At 39.0% G+C, this 27,751-nt stretch overlaps 1 protein-coding gene across 2 annotated transcripts in view; it reads right to left on the reverse strand.

Annotated features, from left to right (window-relative positions):
* The window catches only part of LOC149208346 (uncharacterized), a 386,202-nt gene that overhangs the window by 283,338 nt on the left and 75,113 nt on the right, over positions 1–27,751 (reverse strand). For both annotated transcript variants that reach the window (XR_016252738.1, XM_089396020.1), the window contains exons 2-3: positions 4,363–4,646; positions 4,084–4,278 (exon numbers count right to left, since the gene is read on the reverse strand). Coding sequence is in view for 1 of the 2 variants with exons in the window: in XM_089396020.1 (XP_089252146.1) it covers positions 4,084–4,278; positions 4,363–4,646 (479 nt within the window). In the remaining variant the exon portion in view is untranslated. The remainder of the gene's footprint in view (positions 1–4,083; positions 4,279–4,362; positions 4,647–27,751) is intronic.

The following is a 27,751-nucleotide window of genomic DNA, read 5'->3' on the forward strand; positions in this document are numbered from 1 at the left end:
GATTGCGCTGCCCAAAAAATGGGGAGGCTAGGGCCTAAAAGATCTTCCTTTTTTCGCGCAAGCACTTGCTGCAAAAATGGGATGGACTCTGTTGACCGGACAGAATCTTCGGACTGCCATCTCATATCACAAGTATATTTGGCCTCAGCAAATCATGGATTGGATTCCTTTGCCAAGTTGGCCTAAAACTGGCATCTCATATGTTTGGAAGGCACTCCTACACTCTCTGCCGCTCATCAGGGATAATCTGGCCTGGAGAATCATCGATGGATCTCGGGCTCGTATTGGTTTAGATCCATGGATTGGAGGTGGAGGAAGATATCAGTTGTCTAGAGAACTCATACAGCATCTTCATTCACACGAGCTCAAGGTACTTGCAGACATTGTGGATCCTCATAATTCCACCATTTTTGCTCAAAGATGGAAATCCGCCTTACATCTCGATTTACCACAATATTGGCACCAAGAATGGCATAATTATATATCTGCACTATCCGAATCTCATATGAGGATAAAAGAGGGCCCGGATGAACTGCTTTGGTGTCATGCAAACAATGGTATATACTCTCCTAAGTCTGTTATTTAGCCCTGATCTCCCATAAGATACTGGATTTGATTACCTTCTGGTGGAAGCCTATTTGGAAACTTACTGCGCCTCCTCAGACCAGACTATTTTTCTGGTGTATACTAAAAGACAAAGTTCCCACAGGCGAAAATCTCATGCATTGATCCTTCCATGGGCCAAATTGGTGTACATTATGCAAAAGCTCATCGGAATCGACCTTACATCTGTTTCTGAAATGCTCAGCCTTGATTAATCTTTGGCAAGATATATCCTCTACTATTCACTACACAGGGCATTGGGAAGGTGATGACATAAACAAAACATGGGAAGGTTGGTACAGTCGGCATAAAGGATCAAAACTTCAAAGTCTCCCTTTGCTTATCAGTCGGCATCTCTGGCTAGCTCGGAATCGTTCTGTATTTGACAACAAGCCTGTGTGTTGGCCACACACTGCGGCCTGTATAGTATCGGCATATAATGAGATGCCTGATCCTCCACAATCCCGAGCCCGTAGGCCTCATACTCCTCCACATATTGATAAAAATACCCCTTGGGCGTATTTCGATGGTGCAGCACAACAGTAGAGATGTGGTGGTGGATTTATCTTATACATTAGTGAACATCATTACTTCAATGTTAAGATGGGATTAGGGGCTAGAACAAACAATTTTGCAGAACTCATCACCCTTCGTCATCTCTTGCATTTCTCTTGGGGCATAATTGCATGGGCATAAATATTTTTGGAGACTCGAAGATCATTATAAATTGGTTCAATAATATTACTGCTTGCCACATACACACACTCAGTAATATTTTGGATGAAATAAACATTTTCAAGGCTCAATTTAATAATATCACATGCAATCATATTTACAGGGAACATAATAGTTGTGCTGACGGGCTATCCAAGGAGGCCACGGTACTTCCCAGAGGAGAGTGGATGATCCAAGAACAGCGAGGGACAAATGAATACCACTACTATCACCGCCCATACATAGATCTACATTATCACAGGGCAGAGAGCCCATGATCTGGTTTTCTCTTGAAAATTATTTGAACAATGGTTTTTTTGAAAATTATGTATATATTATTCAGGATATTTATGTTATGGGCCCTGCGTGGCACATGTACATACTTAATACAAGGCTCCTATTTATGAACATCCTACGTAGTGTTCAGGACAGTATACAGTTTTTTTGAAGAACTTTCAAAATTTTGACCGAGCCCTCTGAGGCTAGACAGATACAGCGTATGCATATCGCATCTACAATATGTAATTTTTCAAAGTTAATGAAAGATTACGATTTTTCTAGTGGAAAAAATAGCATGTAATGAATTGTCCTAGCGGTGAACTCCTAGAAGCTCTCCCATGAAAATTTATTTTTCCATTGTATAGGTAAATGCTTGAAATTTTGTTGCTAGGGCATCAAATTTTGGCCACCTTGGAAACATTTTTGTCTAATCTATCTCATCTTGGACTCAATTTTCCCAAGGGACAAGGGACTAGTCTAATTGGTTGGTGATCATACTCTAATTTGATCCATATTTTCTCCCTCCTAATTCAGCTCTTCTAAGGCCAAGCTAGGAAACCAAGGCTTGATGCGAATCTCTAGGCAAGTAGAATTTTGGTGGTTGGAGACCCTAAACATCAAGGGGATAGTATTTGCCATAAAATCTATATTTTGGTGGGCATCCATTTCAATTTCATCCATTGACATTCTTGCCTAGTTGTTTGCCTAAGAGGAAAACCCTAGAGTTGCCTTCCTTCAACTTAAAGACTTTCTTGAAGGTTTCATGAGCAGTGTTGGTACACATTGTTGGAAACCTTTTCTTTTAGCCATGACCTATGGAAAGTCTAAAACTCATCAAACTTATCAAACCCTAGATCTTGTGCCTTCTTTCCTAGGTCTCATCATAGAAAGCGAATTGTCTCCTAGTGGAGCCTTGAACCTAAATTGTGCCTTTCTTGACGAGCTCCTAGTGAGGTCATCTTACATATTGCCTTTAGAACATATAACCTAAGTGACCTCTTTCCTAGCAGGACGCCTCCCATCAATAAAATTCCATAAAGAGCAGGGCATTTTGGCTGTGGTGACAGTGGGCCACTACCCCATGGTTGTCCCTTGGTCTAATTTATGCCTTGTAGAGTTTCCCTCTCCAAGGCTTGCTAGATTTTGCAGCAATAGGACTCACTCTTTAGAAGCAAGCAAAAGGTCTTTTGTAAGAACCTTGATTTCAAATTAATTTTAAATACCAGAATATGAATTTTTAATACTGAATTTGAAAGATTAATCTAATGAATACCAACCTGTCTACTCTGCTACAAATTCTTGTCCAACTATGTTACCAAAACGGCCAAAACCTCCCTGCCGAACTGGGTACAACCTAGGTACTCAGCCTCAGAAAGCTTTCCAATTGAAGCAATCTGATTCCCCCGTGCCCAAAAACTCCAGTATAATCAAGACTCAAGTTCCCTTCCTAGTTGTACCATCGTATTCCTAAATTGTTCTCATCTCTGCTCCCTCCGTAAAAATGTTTTTCCCCCCCTCTTTCAAGATTTCCTTCCTTCTTTTATTTCCTCATCCACCGCCTTCTTCTCATCTCCATGTCAATATTTTGGTTACGTGTAACTTTTATGAAATCAAATCTCATTTGATTTCGTTGATTTTATTTGGATACGAAATTTTGATTTAATAAAGTTTATTTATTATTTTAATGAATTAATTAAATTTATAAATAAAAAAATAATAATAATAATTAATCTATATTATTATTTTATTTATAGGTGGGTCATTACATCTTTGGTTTTCCTTGTTTTATCGTTTTATGCATACTTGGGTTGAAGTTTTACATAATGAAATATGCACATAAAATCAGTGTCAACATCTACCATAGCGTCACATCCTAAGGCTGAACCAACCAAAAACATGATTGTGATATTGTGAAAAACCAGTGATTTTTCTAAGTTTACAAAATTTTACTCAGGCACCTAACAAGTAAGTAACTACAAGCAAAGGAGGGGAGAAATAGAAGTCGACAAACTAAGAATGAAGGGAATTTAATTATGTTATTTTACTCGCTAGTTAACAACAGACTAGAGGATTTTCACAAGCAAACTGAAAAGGTATTACACTATCGACAGTTCTAAATGCCGACACTGAACTCATGAAAGGGGGATACACTGAAAGTAAGGAAAAAATAGACTGCTGCAAATAACTTATTATGACAATTGCACTGGCTATTTGACAGAACTCAGCAACTTACAAGCTGCTAAGCTCATTCACATTTTTATCAGTATCTTGAATCTCATATGCTGATATCAATTCTCTGGGGAGATCAAAGAGGCAGATATCATGCTTATTTAACCCTTACCTCAAAATGATTTTGTAAATCTGACTTTAACATTACTTCAAATCGATGCTTAACACAAACTTTGTAAAACAATTTATTCAAACATACCAACTTTCCAATTTTTTATATATAAATTACAAGCAAATACATTGTATAGAAATATTAACCTTAAAGGGTCGATGTATATCATCCATAGTAATGTACACAAGTGTCTCACTGTCAGCCCATTCCAAATAATCGGTAATTCCCATTAACGGACTGCCAATCAATTCTCCGTTTTGTGCATCAATGACATAAACAGTGTAGATTTCATCACCTTTAGTGTCCTCTGCATATGCAATCATCTTGTGATTTGGGCTCACCTGAAAAGGAACCAAAGTGGGATGACGAACCAAAATAATCTTCCTATGTGGATAGGAATTGACAAATGTGTATAACAGTAGTACCTTGAATGCTCCAATCTGATAATACTCATGTTTCTCAGCCTCCACATTTTCATCAAATAAAATCTCCTCCACAGGCTCATCAGGTCCTGTCTTCATTACTTCATTAACTGACCCAGGCCCTTCACCCTCAACAATAAGCCGTCTACAGTGTTGTTTGTATTGCTTTCCCTCTAATGTTTTTTCGTAGTAAAAATAAGTTCCTTTGCGAAGAGGAACAGTCATATCAGCTTCCTGGATCCGTCCTCTTAACTCATTATAAAGCTCCTCTTGCAATTGTCTTGTATCTGACAGCAATTTAAAGAATAACAGAGTGCCTTGAATTAAATGTTCCATGGATCAAGCAAATTGTGTATGGAGAAAGGATCTAACTATAAGCATATGATATACATATAACATGTTTCGTTTTCTATTTATTTAGAAAAAATGTACAGCATACTATATTAATAGATACATGAGGAAGAAAAAAACTTAAATTGTCAGAAACGAAGCATGTTGGTTCTTGTCCTCCATTTTGCAAAGTATAAAAGCAAGGCATCAACCTAAAAAGATAACACATCATAGAGAGGACCCGGCAGCATGTTTCTTTACATTGGACATAAAAAAGTAGCAAGCTAGATGTTCAACAACATCCTTAACTTTCCCTTTTGATATGGCCATTCTAATCATGATTACCAAACTAGCAAACTCAGCCGAATGAGGCCAAAGTCCAAAATTCAACAATATTTACATTCAACCGAATTATTTGGTTGAAAACCGTTAATTTTGACCCTAGCAACCAGGCAATTTATTACCTAGCAGATTTCCTTACTGTAACAATTGCTTATATAGCACAGATCTACTGAATAAAAGAACGGCTAGGATTTTAACAATTATAACAGCGGAAGAAAAATTAAACATCAACCTCACAATCACATGCACGCAAAGATTTATGCCTTTCAAATCAGTTCTCCATTCAAATAACTTAAAAACTTACAAGGGCTCCCTTCCTAGGATAATGGGCAACTAAAGAAAATACATACAACAAGAACCTGGAACTGATCCAACTGATCAAACCTTAGATCTGTCCTTCAATCTTGCATGGCTGATCTGAATCTCCCTTGCTACCCCTTACACCTTCCTCAAACCCGTTACCCTACATACTTGAATGGAAGTCCTTCTCCATCGAATCACTGAGATGTCCTCCTCTCAATGTCTTGTGGCGACTGAGGTGTCTCTTTCGTCTTCTCCTTTCACTTAGCATTCCTTTCATAAGTTTGAGTCATTGATTGAATCCACAACCCTAATCTCCAAAGTGATTGAAGGTTGAGAATAGATCTCACCTCACTTGAGATCAACGATTGAGATTCATCTAATTCACAAATGCAAATAACCTTTGCATTTCATTAGACTAACTCACTTTATCTTATAAAAGTTAATTACTTTAATAATTAAAGTAATTCTCAAGGGTTAATTAGTTGACTTCCGCAGAAGTACCTGCACGAGCTACAAACATCAACAAAAACGATTTAGTTTAGTCCAAAAGCACTACACAAGGTTCAAACCCTCAATCTTGAGGCTCGCATGTGTGGGGAGGTTGGTTATTTGAGTCAAAAGAGGGAATGTAGCTCATTGTTAACCCCTTTGCTGCTGCATTTTGCTTCATGATGGGTCAAAGATGGTTAATAATCACTTCACACGACTCAAATTTTTTCAAGCAGCCAAAGACTTTGTAGAAAGTGCTCAAGCATGTCTGGATCCTTTATGTGCATCTTTGTGTGTGGTGGTTAGTGATCATAAGACAAACTTTTGGTCAGCCAAAATAGATAGTCTACTTTGATGGGTCCCCAAACCCTGAACTTATGAGCAACCAAGGATTTGTGTGGTATCTTGAAATATGTTTTGGAGTGGGCCTCTCCCTTGTTGTTATGTGGGATTGAAGTCTTCAACAGCTTCACAACTAAGTTGCATGAAATTTGGAAATGTCACTACGATCATTTTCTAGCGTTTTCCCATGCAATTCTGGTCTTGGGAGGCTTTCAGAGAAATCGGGAATTATTTGGGAGAATTTTTTGATGTAGACATGTCATTCCGTTTGACAGGGATTATGACAGTTGCCCATATACTGGTTAATATTGACACAAGCGAAGGATTGGTGGCAAAGCTGGAAATTGTGAGGCCAAATTACTCTCACCTTCAGATTTTGGATTATGAGGGGATCCCTTTTCGATGGAGGCGGTGCAATAAGACTAGGCACATCGTGAAGGATTGCTCCCTTCCTTTCCATGGGCACAAAGGGATCAAGGACGACCCTCTCTCCAAAAAACAAAGTCTCCCTCGGGAGGATTCAATTGGAGAAGAGGAAGACGAGCCTACCAGTCAACAAGAAGAGATAGTCTGCCCCTTTACAAGTTCCATCGTTCGTGATGATGCGTTGGGTCGCCACGAGGAGGAAAAGAGCTCTGAGTTGCCCCCTCCACCCCGCATTTTGGCAACACCTACTCTGTTGGAAGTGTCAGTGTCGGGTTTTTTTCCTGTTGCGACTCCTTTATCATCTTTAGTTGATTCATTTGTTGATTTGGGAAAAGGATGGAACTGCTCATCTAGTTGTGACACCGACATTTCTTCTTCTCAAGACATTCCCCTTTCCTCCTCTTCCCTATATATTTACCCCTCGACTTCATTGACTACCTCATCGACTATTGTTTCAATCAGAGAAAGCCATAATTTTGTTTACTCGGACTCATCTTCTAGATATTTTCTTTGTTCGAGGCCAGCTCAAAGCTCAATGAACCCTCCCTCTCTTAGACTTGGAAAATCCCTGTCCAATCTCTAAGTGGAAACGGAGGAATAGAAAATCTCACTTTGCAAAAGACCAATCCAAGCTCATCTGGATGTCACTTCTAGGAAGCACAAATCCATCATTGGGACACTTAGAGCAACGAAGGCCCTAGGTGGGGTGCCCCTATCATTATCCAATCCTTCAATTGTATGGGACTAGCCAAACCCTCTAAAAAATTGGCCTTGCGAAGGGTTGTGGATTTATTCTCCCTTGTCATTCTTTTACTTCAAGAAACCTTAGGGGACTGGGCCCTAGTTACAAACGTATCAGAGGAATTCTTAATAGGATGGAGGTTTTTTGTTCAGACGTCTGCGGTGATCGGGTGGTCTAGCCATTGGATGGAACTGCCGACAAATCAAAGTTTTAAACCAATGGGGGATGGAGATGGCGTTGGGTATGACTTTATTGATTCAGAACTAGATATGGAATTTAGGGTGGTCAACATATATTTGTCATTCTAGGCACAACCTCCTTTATGGGAATCCCTTCTCCAGAAACATCTGCTCTCCTTCAAGAACTTGATTTTGGGAGGGGATCTCAACTTCTCCCTAGGGGTGGTTGAGGTATGGGGCTCCGAAGCAAGACCTGACCCCCTTACAGACTTTTTCAAGCATCTTTTTCTTGATAAAAAATTGATAGATGTGGAAATGATAAAATTATGTCCAACTTGAAGAAATCATGGAACAGGGGATGCCAAAGTAGCCAAAAGACAATCGTTTCTTTTCTGCCGAATCTTTAGTGGAAGATGCTTTTAACGCGGCAATGGGTCGAATATGGGGGTGAATCTGATCATTACCCTATATTCTTGGAAATTAGAGGGATGGGGAAAAAACCGGTGAGCCCCTTCAAATTTAACACATTGTAGCTTAAAGAATAAGAACACTTAGACCTAGTGAAATCTCCCTATGTTCCTTTTGATCCTGAGTTTGGGCTCTCTATGAGAGTTCGATTTGCTAAGAACATTGCCCAAGTTAAAAAGGCCATGATTAACTAGGTTGCTCTCAAGGGAAAATGTGACGATCATAAACTTAAGGATATTGAGAGGGGATTAAAGGACTTGGGAAAATCTGAGGACGGGGGTACCTCAATGATGATTCAAAGGTTAGGTTTCTTCTTCTTGAAGCTCAGAGAAGGAAATTATTGGAGGAAAAAGAAGTTTCTTGGAGGCTCAAGAGAAGAGCCATTTGGTTGGATGCGGGGGACGAAAACACAAAATTCTTCCAGCCCTATGTGAAGGGGAGGAAAATGACCAACACCATTTGGAAATTAGATAATCAAGAAGGTGGTTTTGCCTCCACCTTTGAGGAGCTGGAAAATTTGGGTAAGAAACACTTTGGAAACCTTTTCAAGGTTGACGCCAGAGTGTCCATTGTGAGGTAATCAAGTTGGCCCAATTCTTCCCTAGATTTGTTGAGGAAGAGGACAATAAAAGTTTAATGGAGGAAGTTTCTAAGGACGAATTACAAGCGGTTCTCCACAGTTTCCAAAAGGACAAGAGCCCAAGGCCAAATGGATGGTCAATGGAGTTCTTCTAGGGCCTCTACGATTTACTGAGGAACGATCTATGGAAGGTAGTGGAGGAATCCAAGCAAACAAGGAGGGTGCTTGCCTCTCTCAATACTAATTTTATTGCATTGAATCGAAAGGACAATCCTGACTCCTTTAATGACTTCAAGCCTATCTCTCTTTGCAATTGCATTTATAAGATCATTGCAAAAATCAATGCTTGACGAATAAAACCTATTTTCTCGAGAGACATTTCCAAGGAACAATTTGGTTTTTTGGAAGGTCGTCAGATTCATGAGGCAATCGAGGTGGCACAGGAAGGCCTTCATAGTCTTAAAACAAAGAAGCTTAAAGGTATCATTCTGAAGATCCACCTTTCAAAAGCTTATGATCGTGTCAGCTAGATCTATCTCTACCTCCTTTTAACACATATAGGTTTTGAGGCGCCTTTCATCACCTTGGTCATGAGTTGTCTCTCTTCTACTTCCTTTGTTGTTCTAATCAATGGCTTTGCTTCCCCTTTCTTTCATGCTCAAATAGGGTTGCGCTAAAGATGCCCCCTTTCTCCCTTATTGATTTTCCTTGTGGCTGAAAGTCTCAGTCGGCTACTATCAGATGCCAGGCAGACAGGGTTGTTTTGAGGCATTGTGGTGGCTAGGAATCTAGTAATCACTCATTTATTGTTTGTCAACAACATCTCGGTTTTATGTGATGGATTGAGAAGAACATTGGATTTTCTACAACAAGCTTTGTCCTTATTCAAAAGAGCCACAGGAATGGAAATAAATATTGCAAAATCATCTTTGATGAGTCATATGTTGGATGAGATGGAGCTCCAGTTCGCTCAAAACTTGTTGTCTTTTAATTCCACTCCTTTTGATAATGGTTTAAAGTATTTGGGTTTCCATTTGAAACCTAATGATTACAAGAAAGAGAATTGGTTTTGGTTATTAGCAAAACTTGAAAAGTGATTGAAATCTTGGAGTGTGAGATGGTTATCTTGAGCAGGGAGACTGGTGCTCATTAAATCAATCTTGGAAGCAATCCTTATCTACTAGATGACCCTCACATGGGTCCCAAAGGGAATTCTGGAGAAGATGTGAAAGGTGTGCCTAAGATTCCTTTGGGAAGGGTCTAAGGATCATTTTGTTATGCCTTGGGTAAAGTGGGATAAAATCACAGTTCCTAAAGCATGGGGTGGATGGGGCCTCAAAATTTACCTCTATTTGCAAAAGCCTTAGCGGCAAAGACTGGTTGGCACTTCCTAACTACTCACAATCATTGGATTGATGTAGTTCACTCTAAATATATCCATCCTTATTCCATTGAAGAGTGGTTGAGACTTCCATCCGAGGGTAGGAACAATATGTCAACTACCTAGAAAGCAATGATTGCTTCCTTCCCCCTTATAGAAGAAGGGCTTGAGTGGCATGTTTGGAATGGGCAGAAGTTGAGGATGGGTACTGATCCATGGTCAAATTGTGGTGGTTCAGAATTTAGGTTATCACAAAGTCTTATCGACTTCCTAAACAGAGATGGCACTTTTACTCTCAATTTGGCTGCTAATCAGGGAACCACTACCATCTAGGCACAGGGATGGAAAACGACCGAGCAGTTGAGTATTGAGGCAGTTCTTGAAAATGAGTGGAGGGCATATACAATAGCTTTGAACGTGGCCCATGTTTGGTTAACAAATGAGAGCAGATGAATTGGTCTAGGCCCATTCCCCCTTCGGTGTCTACACTCCCAAGACAGGCTATCTTCACCTTATTGTTGACAGAATGGAAGAAGAACCGAACTAGCGGTGGAAACCATTGTGGCAAATCAAATGCCCAGCCAAATCCTAGCTCTTTATATCGTGTCTGCTAAAAAAATAAGGTCCTAACCTGAGACAACTTGCAAAAAAGGAATTATGAAGGTCCTAGATGGTGTAATCTATGCAAGGCAAATTCTGAGTTTGTTCAACAACTTTTCATTGAATGTCCTTTCACGAAGTAAGTTTGGGATATGTGCATAACACAACTTTCTTTTTTGTCCTCCTGGTCTAGAAGCAATATGTTGCCAGGTAATAGTGCATTGAGAAATTACATAGCAGTGTCTTTGATTTCATGTTGGGGCATATGGCTTGCAAGGAACAGAGGAATCTTTCAAAACTCCCATTCTTGTCCAAATCATACTACTTCTCAAAGCCTTGCAATATTTGCAAATCTTCCAAAAAAATCCCAGGTTTGTGACCCGAAAATAATCATTGAGGAAGAGATTGACAAAAATGTCCCCTAGGCTTTTTTATGATGTTGTGGGGGAGGGGTTGTCCTCTACTTTTCTGATTCTCATTATTTCTGAATGGATATGGATCTGGGACATGGTTCAAATAATTTTGCAGAACTTATGGCTCTTAAGTTTTTACTGCTCTTTGCAAAAGAACAAGGATGTGTATCTCTTCAAGTTTTGGGGGACTCCATACTTGGGATTAATTGGGTTTTCGGAGTCCAACGGTGTCACAACCAACTTTTGTTTCCATTAGTTAAGGCACTGCAATGTATTAGAGCTACTTTTGATAATATTTTGCAGGCATGTCTATAGGGAGAGGAACCAAATTGCAGATCAACTTTCTAAAGAAGGCCTTAGGAAGGATTTTGGGTAGTGGTTAATAAAGGAAACAAAGGAAGCTGAAATCTTTGAATTCTACCATCGCCCTTTCATAGACATTTTGCACAGTCAACAGTTTTGATATATCATTTTTTTGTCAGACTCTGGATGAAAGGCCTTTGAGGTCTTATATTTATGTATGTATCGTTGCCCTAAGGTAGACTTTTGTTTTTATTTTGTTAGCATATATTTTTCTCTCTAGGAGGTGTTTAAAACACCTCAAGTACACAGAACTCAATCCTCACTTGTAGAATGCATTCGGGGAATGCATCGACAGAATGCAATTTTGTATCATTTTCCTAATGAAATACAATTTTATATATATATATATATATATATATATATATATATATATATATATATATATATATATTTTACAAACAAGTTAATACCACATTATCTTGCAAGAAAAAAAAGAATGAAACACACACACACACACACACACACAGGTGTGTGTTTCATTCTTTTTTTCTTGAAACATTATGTGTTATTAACTTGTTTGTAAAAAATTATATAGATATAGATATGCTACCTCACCCTATCTACTAAGCACTTAGTACTAGTGGTTTCTTTTTCCGCCATCTAACAACAGTACCAATTTGAGGAGGATCCTATGTTGCTTTATCCCGATCTCGATTTACAACTAAAACTAAGTAAACTTCAATTGCTTCTGAAACCGGAAAGTTTGGTCCTTTCTTTGGCTTTGGTCCTAGAAGTAGGAGATGGAGTGAATAAAGCTCCCTTATCTGCTAAGCATTCAACTCTACTCCCTTTGGTAACTCATTTGTGCCTATCAGGACTATGGTACTTACTATGTTACAACCTTAAATCACATGCCCTCATATCAAATATAATGGGCATCAAACATCATTATTTTACCACTCAATGACCTTTAGGACTAGGTTCTATACTACAACTATCAATCTAGAGAGGCTGAGTGAACCTTGAACGAAACGGATCACTCTCATATATATATATATAGATAATTTTTTTACAAACAAGATAATAACACATTATGTTGCAAGAAAAAAAGAATATATATATATATATATATATATTTTACCAACAAGATAATAACACATTATGTTGCAAGAAAAAAAGAATGAAACAAACACACATATACATGTGTGTGTTTCATTATATATATATATATATATATATATATATATATATAATGAAACACACACATGTATATGTGTGTTTGTATATATATATATATATATATATATATATATATATATATATAAGTTAATAACACTTTATCTTGGAAGAAAAAAGGAATTAAACACACAAATAACATTTTGGAATGAAGACCTAGTCTCTATTAACTCTCACATATGATTACATTATGCAAAATCCAAAATTATCCTTTATAGATGATGTTATACATCCAAGATTCAAAATCAGCCTTTATACATATGACTAAGCGTCCAAAATTAGCCCTTATACGTGGATATATGTGTTGAAAAAGAAATAAAGCATGAACTGAAGATAAGTACAATTACATATCCTAATAATCCTCATCCTCATCCTCATTAACAAAAATAGAAGAAGATGCTTGTTTGGCAGAACTAGAGCATGGATTGATTAGAGATAAATTAGTTTGTGGAGTGATTAGAGATAAATTTTAGTTGTCAAATAGAATTTGTTTTCATCATAGAAGTGTTCAGAAATCTAGAGGCTTATGATTTAGGGTGATTCCTCTTCTTTGATAATTGTTTGTAAATGTTGTTGGCTTCCTTTTAATCTTTATTATGATCTTTTCGTCAAACAATTATCAAAAGCATAAACATGAAGATCACAAGAAAACAATGAACACAAGATATAGGCTCCAAACCAAGGCAAAACCCCTCCAAGGGGAAAACCCAGAAAATTTATCTTCTTATAGAATCAAATCAAAGTGAGATATCCAAGACCCATGACCATAAAGACTCCAACCTTCTTCCTCATAGTGAATTCATCAACAGCAAGAGACCAGCAACAAATCTTCAACAATAGATATGATAAGGCAAAACTTCCACAAATCTAACTTCAAGAAAAGAAATTCTTCAATTTCAAACTTCGGCCTTCCTTTATTTTGCGAAATTTCACAACCAATCATGTCAATTGTGTGTCCAAATGACTTGACATCTAGAGGCAGTTTTGACCCAAGTTACAATTTGAAATTTTCTTTCTCTTTCACTTTACAATAGGTCCAAATAGGACTTTGACTCAATAAATCCTAGAAGCATGAAGAGCATGCTTGTCTAAAATAATAATTTGACTTGAGCATGAACCTTGTGCTTGAAAAATAAAATTTATTTTTCTTTCTTTTTGCTTTTACATAAAATATATGAATACATAATGATAATGACAATTATGAATACCAAACCCAGTTACAACCTTCAACAAGAAGGGCCCCACAACCTTCTTGGACGCTTGAGTGACCCTGCACAAGCAAAAACAATCGCAGAAATGGGGCAGATTTGGGCCGAAAGTCACAGAAATGGGGCAAATTTGACACGGAACACCATTGAAATGTTTCAGTGGCATTTTGAAAGCATTTCCAAATCAAGAAAAGGCATATTGGCATTTCAATCACATTTTGTTGATGTTTCGACATTTCAAGGTATTTCCAATACTAGTATACCAACCTTGGGGCCATTTCTTGTAGCATAGCTTCAAAACAAGTTCCACTTTTAGCTATAGACTTTGTATTTGCTGGGAAACTAACTATGGTTTGGAAAATTCTTCAACCTTCTCACCTCTACTAAGCCTCCTATTGCTTGCCAAGTGAATATCAGTTCCACACTTGGAACAGATTTTCCAATCTTACCAATGGTTGAAATACGGTGGAGATAGAAACCTTCCAATAGTCCCATCGGACATGTGTATCATGTGTATCATGCTAAATGGATGATGCAATGTTCATTTATCCTCAATAGTATATGGACAACTTAGAAGACAATAGTGGGATTGCAAAAGATGTGATAGGAATGATAGTAGAGTAGTTTAGTATTTGACACAACCTATTTGGATCTAGAGGTTATAACGTTCTTGTATTGCAAAGCTCATGCATTTCCAAGCCTATTGTCCAAGTAAGAAGGAAATCTTCTTTTGGCATGCCCTATGGCATTTAGTGGCACATTCTTAGAAGTCTTGGCATACTTTGACATGCAAGCATTCTTTGCTTCCCTTAGACTAACCACAAGTTGGACTGATGCTCAACTGAGGGTCATTATGCATCACTGTTGGAGTGGGCCTCTCACTTGTTGCCATGTGAGATTGATGTCTTCAGCTTCAAAACAAGCTTCACTTATGGACTTATAAAGACTTTGTGTTTGTTGGTAAACTCATTGTGGTTGGGAAAATTCTTCAAGCTTCTCACATCTACAATGTCTCCTATTGGTTGCCAAGACAAGCTGAATTTCAATGCTTGGAGCAAATTTTGTGATATTACCAATGGTTGAAGTATGTTGGAAAGAGGAGCCTTTTAATGGTCCCATGGAATGCATCATGCACAAGGATGAGGGGGGGGCTAAGATTGATTAATGTGGCTACATAAGGAAACATCCTTGCCGCTAAATGGGTGGCGCATTGCTTGGAGGGGGCCACTCCATGGTAGAGGTTGTGTCATCAATCGCTCACCACTCAACATGCTGGCAAGATTCAGGGGGGTTTTGGTTTATGCAACATTATTTACACCCTGACCTATTCCAAGTTGCAAGATTGTTTATTCTTAGGCATATAGGGACAGCTTGGCAAACAATGGAAGGTTTGTTAAGTTGGAATATAGATGGTAGTAGAGCAGCCTGGGATTTTGTGTGATGTCCTAGTTAGACCTGGAGGTTATAGGGTTCTTGTGTTATAAAGCATTTCCAAACATCTCATCTAAGTAAGAGGAGCATCTTCTTTTGGTAGGACCTATGGGACTCGGCGGTGCATTCTTGTTTGACACATGAGCATATTTTGCTTCCCTCAAACAGATCAACTGTCACTGAGTTTGTTGTGCTAATCCCTCAAACCAACAAACCATCACTAAACTTGTTGGGCTAATCCCTAACGATGTGTCTAAAATAATTATTGAAGTGCCGAGGCCATTTTGGCAAAATTTGGGTTGAACCTTTGGACACAAAGGTTATATTCCCTTCAATGGTATGACTCACAAAGGTTATATTCCCTTCAATGCTATGACTCACAATGGTTATATTCCCTTTTTTCTTTTACACCAACATCATGCACTAAATCCTATTCAATGAAGAGGAGACTCGTAGTTGTATTGTATAGATGTGATCCATATTGGTACGGATTCAGGCATATGAAAATAGGGATCTCTACTGGATCAATCTAGTAACAAGGGTTTGCAACACAAATGGGGATGTGAAATCTCCAAAACATGCCTTAGGTGATAATGGGTGTCCTCAAATTCCTAGGTTTGATAATAAGTACTAACATCAAAGCCATTAAATGGACATTTCCCCCCTAATTGCATTCCTCTAAATTCGTTAAAGAGTGAGGGTGGTGTCCCAAGCAACAATGCACTCCTTGAATGCCAAGTTCTTAAGTGTCAAGAAGGGTTTTCTGCTCCCTTTGTAGAAGGAGATGAATATGCCAAGGGGGTGTGCTTGTGATCATCTTGAGAGAAGATTATCATATCATGGTTATCCCTATGCTTGTAGACAAGCCTTTATGCCTAGAGGGTGCAACTAAGTAGGTTGGGGGTCTAGGGCTTATAGTGTCGAATCAAGACAATAATTTGGTGGTTGCAAGGGACAACTCGATGATGAGTAAAGGAAAGCCATGCTTTAGTAAGATTCTAGTGCAACCTCATGTGGTGCCCATGTCCATGGAAACCAAGATCCACACTTTGTCGTCTATTCATACCAATGCTCCACCCCCACCAGATCCTAATAACTTCAACATCTTCCTTACTAACAACAAGGAGTATTAGGATCACATGCATTTGGAGACTCGAGGAGTCATTTTGTTCTTTTTATGTCACATGTCGAATAAAGATGCTTTCAATTGCGAGTATCTATTGAGCTAGAACCCAAGGGTATATCCTTAAACTGTTATTGCGGTTTGGGTTTGAAATGTGTTCACCTTATGTTTAACTCAAATGTTGCAACTCGCCAAGTGTTACAACATGATACTTGGAACATTGTTAGTTCCTTTGCTTATACTCAATGATGGAGGGCGGATTTTAACCAAGAAGCTGGTGGACAAGCTAATTATCCTCTTTGGTTAGAATTTGATATCCTTCCAACAGACATGCAACTATTTGTTGATTTGTTTTCCCTCTATTTTGGTAAGTTATCATCCATGACGACCAACATAATTCATTCAGAACTAACGCATGAGTGTGTGTGGAGGTGGAATTGAAGTGGATGCTTCCCCCTTTCATTTCAATCTACACTATTCATGGAATCAAATAACAAAAAGCTTGGTATCTCAACCTACTAAATGTCTACTTTGCTTACCAGGATCAAGAAGCACTAACCTCTTCATAGGCCCAAGACCAAGGAGTCTGGGAGTATCGATGCAGGTGCAATAGCGACTTACCATTGCATAGGGGCAAGGGCTTCGTCTATGACCTCGAGGCAAAGTGGTAGTCCCAACGGTGGCCTCGATAGTTAGGCTTTTGGTGGATCAAGTTCAAGTGCAAGTGGTTCTTCTTTGATGGAGCTAGTGTTTCCTAGCCTTCTAGTGGTTAGGGAGTTCAATCATTGGTTTCTAATGCATCCTTAGTGGTGGGGCAGCCATACTTGCCTTGGGCTTTAGTTCCTAAAAGGAACGGAACTAGAGTGCATGATGGGTCTACTAGCATGGAGATCAAACATCGTTGGCAAGTCAAATCTTAGAAGTGAAAGAGGATTTCCTCCTCCACTCACATGGACAAGCCAACTAGTGATCTAAGTCCTTGGTAGCAAATGGAATACTATAAGGGATGAATCACTCCCAAAATCATCGAACGCTTAAGGGTTGTGCGATGGCCAACCAATATAGTAGTTTAGGATTTCATCACCTATTGGAAAGAATCTATCCTTATTGTCATGGAATATGTCACAAATGACAATTCCCAACTACAAGCAATTTGTTAAAGGTGTACTGCAATGATTCCAATTGGATGTGGTCTTCTTACAAGAGGTCAAGTCAACCAGAGTTGAGCTTAAGAGCTAGATGAATTAATGTTGGAATAGGCCTTTTGGGGCTTTAGATAGGGTGGTGGTCAGCCTTGCTTCATCTCTACAAAATTTCATGATTGCTTCTGGATTAGACCTTAAGGATAGGTGTGTTTGGGTCACTCTTATGATTCAAGATCAAGTTCTTAGTTTTTATGTAGTGTACACCATTAAGATCGATTTTGACGAGGTCACCTTTGGGATTGGACGGCCTCCTCTCTTTTGAGTGTAGAGTGTATTGTGGAAGGGGATTTTAATATGGTCGAGTAGGATGGGAACCATAGTGGGGCCAAGGGTCCAATGATTAGTGGTTTAAAGAAACAAGCTTGGAGTCTATACAAGGAAGTGCTTGAGATTTTTTACCTTAACTAGAGACGAATTGGACTAAACTATGGAGGTTGGTTCCCTTGGGCAAATTACAAGCAAGGAAAGGAAAAAGTTCAATCTTGATTGGATCATTTTTATAGCCTTTGAGAGGAGATAGCTTTTTCCAGCAAACTTCACCTAATGGATGTCATAATGGACATAACTAGGTCAAATCATCTTATGATTCAAACATTGATTTCTCCACTCAACTTATACATCGTCGTCTTCGATTTTTAACTAAAAATGTCACATCTAGAGTTAGAGGACCTCTGAGCCCTTGTTCATCAAGTTTGGACCTCTCTCCATGGTCGCTAAGCACTCAAGAGTGGAACCTTTGGTGGAAGGCTACCATATGTTGTACTATTAAGTTCATGAGAGGATAGGGCATGACAATGGCTCACAAGAGGAAGGAATTGCAGATGGCTCAATAAAGTTTGGAGGAGGTTCACATTTTTCTCTAAAAAGGCATTAACAATGTTGCTCTTCAAGGGGAAGCTACAAAATTGGATATTCAACTAAGGCAAGGTGAGGATTATAAAGCTAGAGGTGCCAAAATTTGCTCTCATCTCAAATGGATCCAAGAGGGGGATGAGGGGTCCAAGTTTTCTTTTGACTTCCTTAAGCAAAACGTGGTGACAAACAAGGTGCCTGGTCTTCACCGATCAAATGATTCTGTAGCTAAGGATCCTTCTGAGGTTCGAGGTATGTTTAGCTCTCATCTTCAATCTACTTTTACTCCTCATGATTTGATAGGTAGTGTGCTTGCTACTCAAGAAGCTTGTTGTAGAGTCGTCCTTCAAATGGTCTCATGTGGTGAATGTGACAAATTAGATCGAAACTTTTAGAGGGATGAGTTTTTCACTGCATTAACCTTCATGCAGAATGCCAAGTCCTCTAGGCTTGATCGTTTACATTGTGAGTTTTACAAGGCCATGTGAGACTCCATTAGTGATGATGTTATGTTGTCTAGCCTCAAAGTTATTTGCCTCTAGTCACCATTTTGAGTTACTTAATTAGGGATTGATCAAACCCTTCCCCAAGAATGCAGCAAGGTATAAAATTGAGGTTTGGTGGTTGCTCGTGTTGCTTATTGTTGTTTATAAAATAATGGCTATGGCCTTGGCAATGAGGATTCGGTCGATTGCTAGATATGTGGTTCAACTAAAGCAAACAAGCTATGTTTAGGGGAGGCTCATGCTTGATACCATGGTTCAACTTAGGAAGCCATGGAGTGGGCCCAAGAGACTAGTCTACAATACCTTATGCTGAAGATTGACTTCAACAAGGCATATGACTTGAGTACACTGGTCCCTATCTCTAAGATGTCTTACTTGAGTTTTGGTTCCCAATGTGTGGCCATGGTGAACACTCTCTTCATTAATGCATCAGCCTTTGATTTAGTTAACAACTACAGGCCCCTATAGATCGCTCTTCAATGAGCATTCATCAAAAATTCCCTCCAGCTCCTTATTTATATGTTTTGACTACAAATGCTTTGGGTTATTTGTTGGAAGCAACTCTTATTGCAGGGCAACTTAGAAGTATTTTGCTCCTAGATGTCTTAGAGATGGTGAATAACCATTTTGCAAACGACTCCCTTCTCTTTGTCAATGTTGATCAGCAGTCTACTGATGAGGCTCTCTCTTGCTTAGACACATTTTGTGTGCTTCAAGGGCCATGGTCAACGCATATAAAAATATTTATTGAATTATTGGATTGAATTCCCCTACTAAGTGGGTTCCTACAACCTAGTCAAATATTCTTCCAAGAGTTATAATCAAGTATGTCCATATCCATTTTGGGTTTGGGTTGTCACTGATTACTATGTGGGATTGATGTCTTTAGAGATTGGAGAGTAAGTTATATATTCGGTGCGATAAGGAACTCCCCTTTGTAGGGAAGCCAAAGGTTGGATGCATCCTCCAACCATCACATGTGCATTATGTCCCTTGTTGGTACCTTATCAAGACTCAATTTCGATGGCTTTAGCAACTCTTGAGGGCATACTTGTGGTCGAAGTATGGTGGTGAGCAAGGTCTGCCTCTAATTCCCTAAGATGTCTACACTATGCCCAAAGACAAGGGGTGCCTTGGTTTGATTAATGTCACTTCACAAGGCAACATTTTGGTTGTTAAGTGGATAGTGGGGTTTCTGGAGGGTTCAACACCTTTGTAGGTTCTATTCTGGCACTAAGTGATGTCAATACATAATCTTGGAAAAGTTCAAGGGACTTTTGATTTGTGTGATGTTATTTCCACTCCCCACCTCTTTCAAGTTTTGGGCTTGGTGGCATTGCAAGGGCAGTCGAGCCAATTGGGATTTAGCTTGCTAGCCAATTTGGAGTTGGAGAGCGTAGGGAGTCTATATTACAAAGATGTCATGCTTTTAAGCACACATAGTGAGGTGAAAGGGCATCTTCTTCTAGCATGATTTATGGGAGCTTGGTGTGCATTCTCGAGAGTAGCAGCCTCTTGATTAGGAATATGGGCTTTTTACCATTGACCATCTCTCAATCCTAGAGTTGTGTGCCCTCATTCCTAAGTCTGATTTATTTAAGATGAACAATGGCATGCATAGGCACTTCTAGAGGGACTAGTGATGGACTTTTGGACATTACTTCTTGTAGTGTGACTCTCGTCATTTGTATTCAGCTTTTCATTTGGTTCTTAATACTCATTGGGTATCCAAGGACCCAAAGGAGCACTGGGTAAGTACTTGCACAATGTTTGAATGCTATGGCTTTCCTATAAGCTTAAAGCATTTGCTTGGCTTAGCAAATATCAAGGGTTGTTGTCTAAGGGAATGTTGGCCAACACTGATCTGTCAAATAGCCTATGTCCCATTTGTCAATTCCCATAGACAATCAAACATATCTTCTGGAAGTGTAGATTTGCGAAGTGTTGTTGGGGTTCATTATCACTCAATACTTCTTCAGCGCAGGGTTCATTGGTGAGTAGCACTATTTGGGGATGGTTTTGCTCTTGTTTGTGATACTTTTAATAGGCTTTGGCATTGCCTAAAGATAGTGTTGCTATTTGTCTTGTGTAAACTTAGATATAAATTTGTTTTCAAACGTGAGGTTACTTCTTTGTCTGCTTTTAGTCCCGTGTGGAACAACGAAGTTTGTCATCAGTTGTTGACAAAAGGAGCTTTGTTGATCAAAGATGCCCAATCTTTGGATTGCACAGAGTACTATGTTGTTATTTATACTTTAGCATCTCTTTAGAAGAGGTTATAAAGGTATATACCCTTCCACTTTTTTATTTACTAATTGTAAATATAAGATGTGTTTTCCAAACAAAAAAAAGCACCAATCCAAAGTGATAAAGGATATGAGCGAAGTGACATTGGCTCATAATCGTATAGTTATCCAAACTCCCATTATGGTGATAACATTTCCCAAGGCAGATTTTCAGCAATTAAAAGGTCATTTCCAACACCATGTGACAAAAATTACAAGGAAAATCAGCAATTGAGAATAAATTATGAGAGAGATCCAAGGTGTCATTCCCAAGGTTATTTTTGGGCATGTAACAGCAAATTTTGGACACTGTTAAGGTTTGATTTTGGCCTGCACTTATCATTATTTTTGGGGCAGCAGTTATGTTAAATTTGGCAACTAGGGCCAAACATCACCTTGGACAGCTCTTATAAGGTAGCTGATATTTTTCTTGGATTCCTCTTTCCTAGAGGTGTAGGATTGATCTAAAGATCACCCCATTCTTACATGTACAAATGAAGTTATCAATTTATTTTGATTATGGACAAATTGTCAAAGTCGGCCAGCCATCAAATTAGCCTCCTCCAACCTTCAATGTTGCATATAAATACAAGGTGCCTCCTCCTCATTTTGGCATCTCATCTCATTCATCTTTCTCTCTCTCATCTTTATTGGGTACAGATTTTTGGGCCTCTCTCTCTCCACATGTGCGAAAGGAAGATTGTCTTTTCTAGTTGCTGCATTGACTAGATTTGACCGAAATTTCAGGAGGTTGACTTTGACCAGCATTGACATTGTTTGACTTTGGTTTTGTGAGGGAGACTTTTGTTCGGGTAGGTCATTGTTCTAGGCACAAAAACCGAGGTAGTTTGACCCCTACGTTGACCAACGTTGACTGCCCTAATTCAAGTTGTTGCGTTGACTTTTGTTGACCATATTTGACTGGTTATTTTTGGACTGTTTTGGACTGCATTATCTTGTTTGAGGCCGAGTTGACCAAGGTTGACCGAGCTGTTTGGAGGTCAATTTTAGCCCTATTGACCAACATTGACTTTCTGGTTAAGGCTTTATGTTTCTGTTGTTTTCACTGATCAGTTTGGGCAAGTGAATATTGTAAATTGTACTCTGTCTCTCTCTGCTGAACTTTTTGAAGAATTATAATAAGAATTGATCAAGGGTTTCCCCGCATTGGGGTTTGTCCCTAGCTGGTGCCATATCTTGTGGCTTCATGTGTTGGCTTGTCTTCTACTGTTATTGTTTATGTTCTATCTACATTTTACTATCATGTTGATGTGATTGCCATACTAGATATGATATTGGGCTAATAAAGAAAATTGAAGTAAAATTGCTCTAAGCAAAAAACATACCATTGTTATCCTAAAATTAACATGGTATCAAAGCTAAGGTGAAGACAAAGCCCAAGCAAGAGTGAAGAGCAATCACTGATCAAGAACAAGTCTCAATGGCCTCCACATCCTACTTCAAGTCTGATGATAAGCTTCATGATAAGTCTGATTATCATGCATGGAAGATGTCTCTTGATTTGACTTTAGAAGAGCAAGATGTCATGGATTATGTGCAAGGAAAGATTCCAGAACCTCCTTCAAATGCACCAGCTACTGCTAAGACAAAGTACAAGAAGGGTGAAGTCAAAGCCAAGAAGATCATCAAGGATTCTATTCATAAGAACTTAGTTGCTTACATCTCCGATTTGAATGCATCAAAGGAGAAATATGATAAGTTGGTTGGCATGTTCAAATCTAGCAATGCAAATCAAATTCTTTTCCTCAAGAACAAGCTGAAGGATATAAAGAAGGGAAAAGGTGAGGATATTCAATCCTACTTCATGAGGATTACCGAGATCAAAAATGATCTTCTTTCGATTGGTGAAGCTATTGCTTACAGGGAGCTCACTCTCATTGCCCTTGGAGGTCTTCCTCCCAAATGGCATGTGTTCAATACTACTATTCTCAATAACGACAGAATTCCAGGTTTTGAAGAATCGTTGACTAGATGTTCTCAGGAAGAAACAAGGATGATGGAATTGGAGATGCCTTCAAATAAGAATAATCCTACTGCATTCTCCGCTCATGCCAAGAGGAAGAACAATGCAAATTCAAAGAAGCAAGTCAAGGAAGACCGAGATTCAAAAATGGAAGGAAGGGAAGATGCTTCGTTTGCAACAAGTTTGGTCACTATGCCAGGGAGTGTCCAAATAGAAGGGACGCATCTCATGATGATGATCACAATCATTCCAGGGGCAACAACAACAATCAAAGGAATGGCAGGTTCAAAAACAAAAGGAAAAGGAATGCTTCCGCTACTCAAATTGGAAATGATCGAGCTTCTAAAAGAACAAGAAACTCCAAGTATGATGAGTCTAATGTTGTAAATTTTAAGCAAAAGGATTTTTATCTTATATCTGCCCTCTCTACTACCTCTCCTCTGTATACTTTGGGAAATTGGTTGATTGATAGTGGTGCCTCAAGGCACTTCACCGGGTACAAGGAAGCTCTTTCAAATCTGATAGAGAAGGATACAAATTTGGAAATATCCTTGGAGAAAATGTCACATATCCCGTGAAGGGAGTTGGGAATGTTACCCTTCAATCGAATCAAGGTAACATCATTCATCTTCAAGAAGTACTATATGTACCTGATCTAAAGAATAATCTAGTGTCTATCTCGACGATGGAAGCCAAAGGATTCATGGTGGCATTCATCGATGGATAGGTACTTGTGTGGAAAAGAAATTCCAAATAAGCATTTACTCTTGGATTTAGGGTTGACAATTTATATCAAGTTGGAGGAAGTCTAATGGGAGCCATGTCTTGCGACACATCTCTTCAATCCGATCTATGGAAACAGAGGTTTGCTCATCTTCATCCTACCCATGCAGTCCGAGACTCATGGGAAGTACCTCTCATCTGGCCAATGAGTAGGGAAATAAGGATAGGGACCATAGTACTATCGATGGACGCATCATGTACTACCGTACTCCCTATGCTAGGATGTTGATATTGATATGAGACTTTGGTTCGGTTAAGAGTGGTATGACACACTCTCTGATGTTGGAGACTGACTGCGGGTCAGTGGAGAATGGTATGATACATTCTCGATCATTTCTTCTTTCTTCATGGTTCTGCAGAGCAGAGCATTGTAGAGCAGTGACAGGGATGATACAAATTGTTAAACAGTTTCGAAAGTGATGTTCTCCCTAGTTGAGAGGGAGTGTTAAATTTGGCAATTAGGGCCAAACAATGTTGCTTGGGAGCGGGAGCGGGAAGCGGGAGCGAAAACGCGAGCAGGAGCGACCATTTTCAGAAGCTCCCGGTTTGGGAGCGAATCCAGGAGCGATTTTTTAAAAATATATATATTTTTATATTTTTTAATTTTTGATACATATATGTCAACAAAAACATGTAGAATGATGAATTAGACATAAAAAACATAAAAAAAAACATAGATTGATCATTGAACCATATCACATCAATCATCTAGAAATTATAATCGTCATCAACCATGTCCACAAGTTAGTAAAATACATATTACAACTGCAACATATTGAGTCTCGTGAATCATGATTCATCAAATTCAATCTTAAAGTTTCAACTTCAAGCTTTCAAAATTGAAAATTCAATAACATTTATCATCATTGATCACCAAAGTTGTACTTGTAAGCTAAGTAAATAAGTTTAACCATTACAAGAAGTAATATCTTAGATATTTCTAAGTCCTAACTTCTAACTATTAACATGATATGAAATGTTATAAATTTATAAAATGAAACATGAATAATGAAATGAAATGAAACAACTTTAGTCTTTCACGAAGCATCATATTCATAATTCACAATCATTACCAATGAGTTATAATTGCCAAGGCCCAACTTCAAACTTCAAATTTTCATTGTCACAATGATATATTGTTTACAAAAAATATCATTATGATATGAAAGAGTCAAGAGTCAAGAGTCAAGGACTCAGAACTCAACAGTTATGAAACTTAAAGTCTAATAGAAACTAAAAAAGACAAGTAAACTATAAATCTACATGTGGCCCTTGCCACGAGAGTCTCCAGGAGTATGAGCAGGTCGTGGTGGTCTTCTAGGAGTCTCCCGCACAGACCGACGACCAAAACTAGAACCTCCATGTGAGGGTGTAGATGAAGGTGGCGACAGCAAAGGAACAAGACTCGGACCTCGAGCACTGCTACTGGATGGTGGAGGTGGAGGTGGGATGGCTGCTGCAGCTGCTTCATCTTCATCCCTTACAAGTTCCTCTTCCAGTTCTTCAAGATGTACAATGCCATCCTCCAAATTGTCATCCTCTGGGTGATTGTCCCAAATTTTATATGTGGGATCCTCAAAAGCCCAATCACAGTAATGACTCAACAACCTCAAGTTGTAGTGCACATAAACCAAGCTTTCTACTCGGTTTTCATTGAGTCTGTTTCTTTTCACATTATGTATGTAGTTGTAGGTGCTCCAACACCTCTCTGCAGAAGAAGTATTTACAACCTATGAAAGAACCTTTTTTGCCAATTTTGGCAAAAGTCCTTGGCCGCCATATGTTTCCCAACATGTGAGAGTATCAAATCTATCTCTGTCGTCCATTGCATGGAAGTTACCATACAAACCAGTGCCACTGAAGTATCTGCCTATTTCAAGGCGCACAGCTGCACATTTCTCCCTGTCAGGTACCAACTTTTCTAATGCTTCCAAATATCCTCTAGTTACCTCTGCATCTAAATGGGGTTTGGTCCTAACCCCACCCCCTGGTGCAGGTTGGCCCAACCAAGATGTAAAGTAGTATTTTGGCGTAAGGATATACGCCAAGCAATGTAGTGGAAGATTAAGTCTATTCCACCATTCACACACACAATCATGAATCAGATTGTACAAGTCGGGATCTCCGTTATGAACAATATCTTTTATTTCCCCCAACATGGTATCCATCTGCTCATACACCTCGCCAATCACTGGTTTGTCTGTATCTGCAAAGCGAATCATGTGATAAATGGGCTTGGTGAAATCCAATACTTGCCTCACACTTGTCCAAAACTGACCATCAAGAACGGCCTCCTCCACCAGTTCAAAACCTCGCCTGTCAGCTGCATTTGTAGCCCTTTCCTTTAATACCTGCCAATGTGGACTTGATACCATGCTAGCCAATGACTCTCTTACCTTCAAAAGGCGCCTGAAGGTGAGGTAATAGCTACCAAATCTGGTCTTTGCAATCTTCAACAACTCCAATCTCGAGTGACTGTGGAAAAGGCCATGGGTATTGGTATGATTTGTAATAAATTTTATCATTTGTTTGCCTTTCTTGTACAAATCACCAATCCATTGGTATTGTGCATTTTTGTTTTTGACAACATCATGCATCAGAAGGTTCAATGTGTGAACCAAACATGCAGACCAAAATATGTTGGGGTATTTATCCTCAATAATTGCTCCCGCTGCCTTACAATTAGGAGCATTATCAGTGATGACTTGGATGACATTGTATGGCCCAATACGGTCAATTGTTTCAAGTAATGCTTCTGCAATGTTGATGGCGGTCCTGAACTTGTCTGAGTAATCATGTGCAGTTAGAAAGATGGGACCACTAACAGACACAGCAAGAACACTTATCAATGGCTTGCCTTTTACATTTGTCCATCCATCAGATACAATGGACACCCCATGGTCAGTGCAAGAACTTGTCATTCTATTCAAAGAATGTGATATTTTTGCTTTCATGATCAAGGCCAACGGTTCTTACCTTGTCATACCTAGGGCTCTTGTATCCTTTAGGGGCATCATTTATGGCAGAAACCATTTCGTGCCAATAAGGTGAGCGAAGAACATTGAATGGTATCCCACATGCATAGAGAAACCTGTAAACCTTTGAATCCACATCATTCCTACACCCCTCATCAAGGAAATCTGATATGGTTCTACGCCTTAAAGCTGATGACCCTGTGCCTCCATATCCACTGCCTTGGGAGGATGTTGAAGGAGTTCTTTGTGATTGTGAGCTTGGTTCAAAGAAACCCCTTGATTTTTTTGATTTGTATTGGGCTTCCTCCTCTTCCCTTATGTATTTGGCTCTATCCGCTGCTGACACCGATGGACAAGTTTTGATTCCTATTTGTTTGTCTCCATCCCATGACCTTTTCCCGCAGAGGTGTCTTCTAGCACGGGTGTATAAACCTGTGTAATCATTGTTGCAATGGGGGCAATGAAATTTAGTGGTTCCACTCCTCTCCCTGTTTCAGCCCTATTAGCATATTTCCACAATGGGGTTTGGTCTTGTTTAGTTTTTTGAGGGTCATGTTCACCCTCCTCCAGCTCCTCCTCACCGGGGTTTTCATCAATTCGACTTTCTCTAGCTTCTTCATCCCCCTCTTCAGTTTGGCCCCTCCATTTCCTACTCTCCAACACCATAATAACCATAAAAGGGACCAAGAAGAGGAAAATGCCAAGAAATATAGCCAGGTCCATGGTGTTTGATGTTTGTAGGGTTTTGAATCTGCAAATTAATTTAATTTATTGGGATTAATTAATTTAATTTAAATTCATGATTTTTAAACTAAATAAACTAAATTAAATTAACTAAATTACTACCTAACTAAATTACTAAGTTACTTACCTCTTTGCAGGCTTGCTCCTCGCTCCTCGGCGCTT

This window comes from Pinus tabuliformis, chromosome 1_2, assembly GCF_031772625.1.
Source record: "Pinus tabuliformis cultivar Carrire ecotype Pingquan chromosome 1_2, CPIR1, whole genome shotgun sequence".
Lineage (NCBI taxonomy): Eukaryota > Viridiplantae > Streptophyta > Pinopsida > Pinales > Pinaceae > Pinus > Pinus tabuliformis.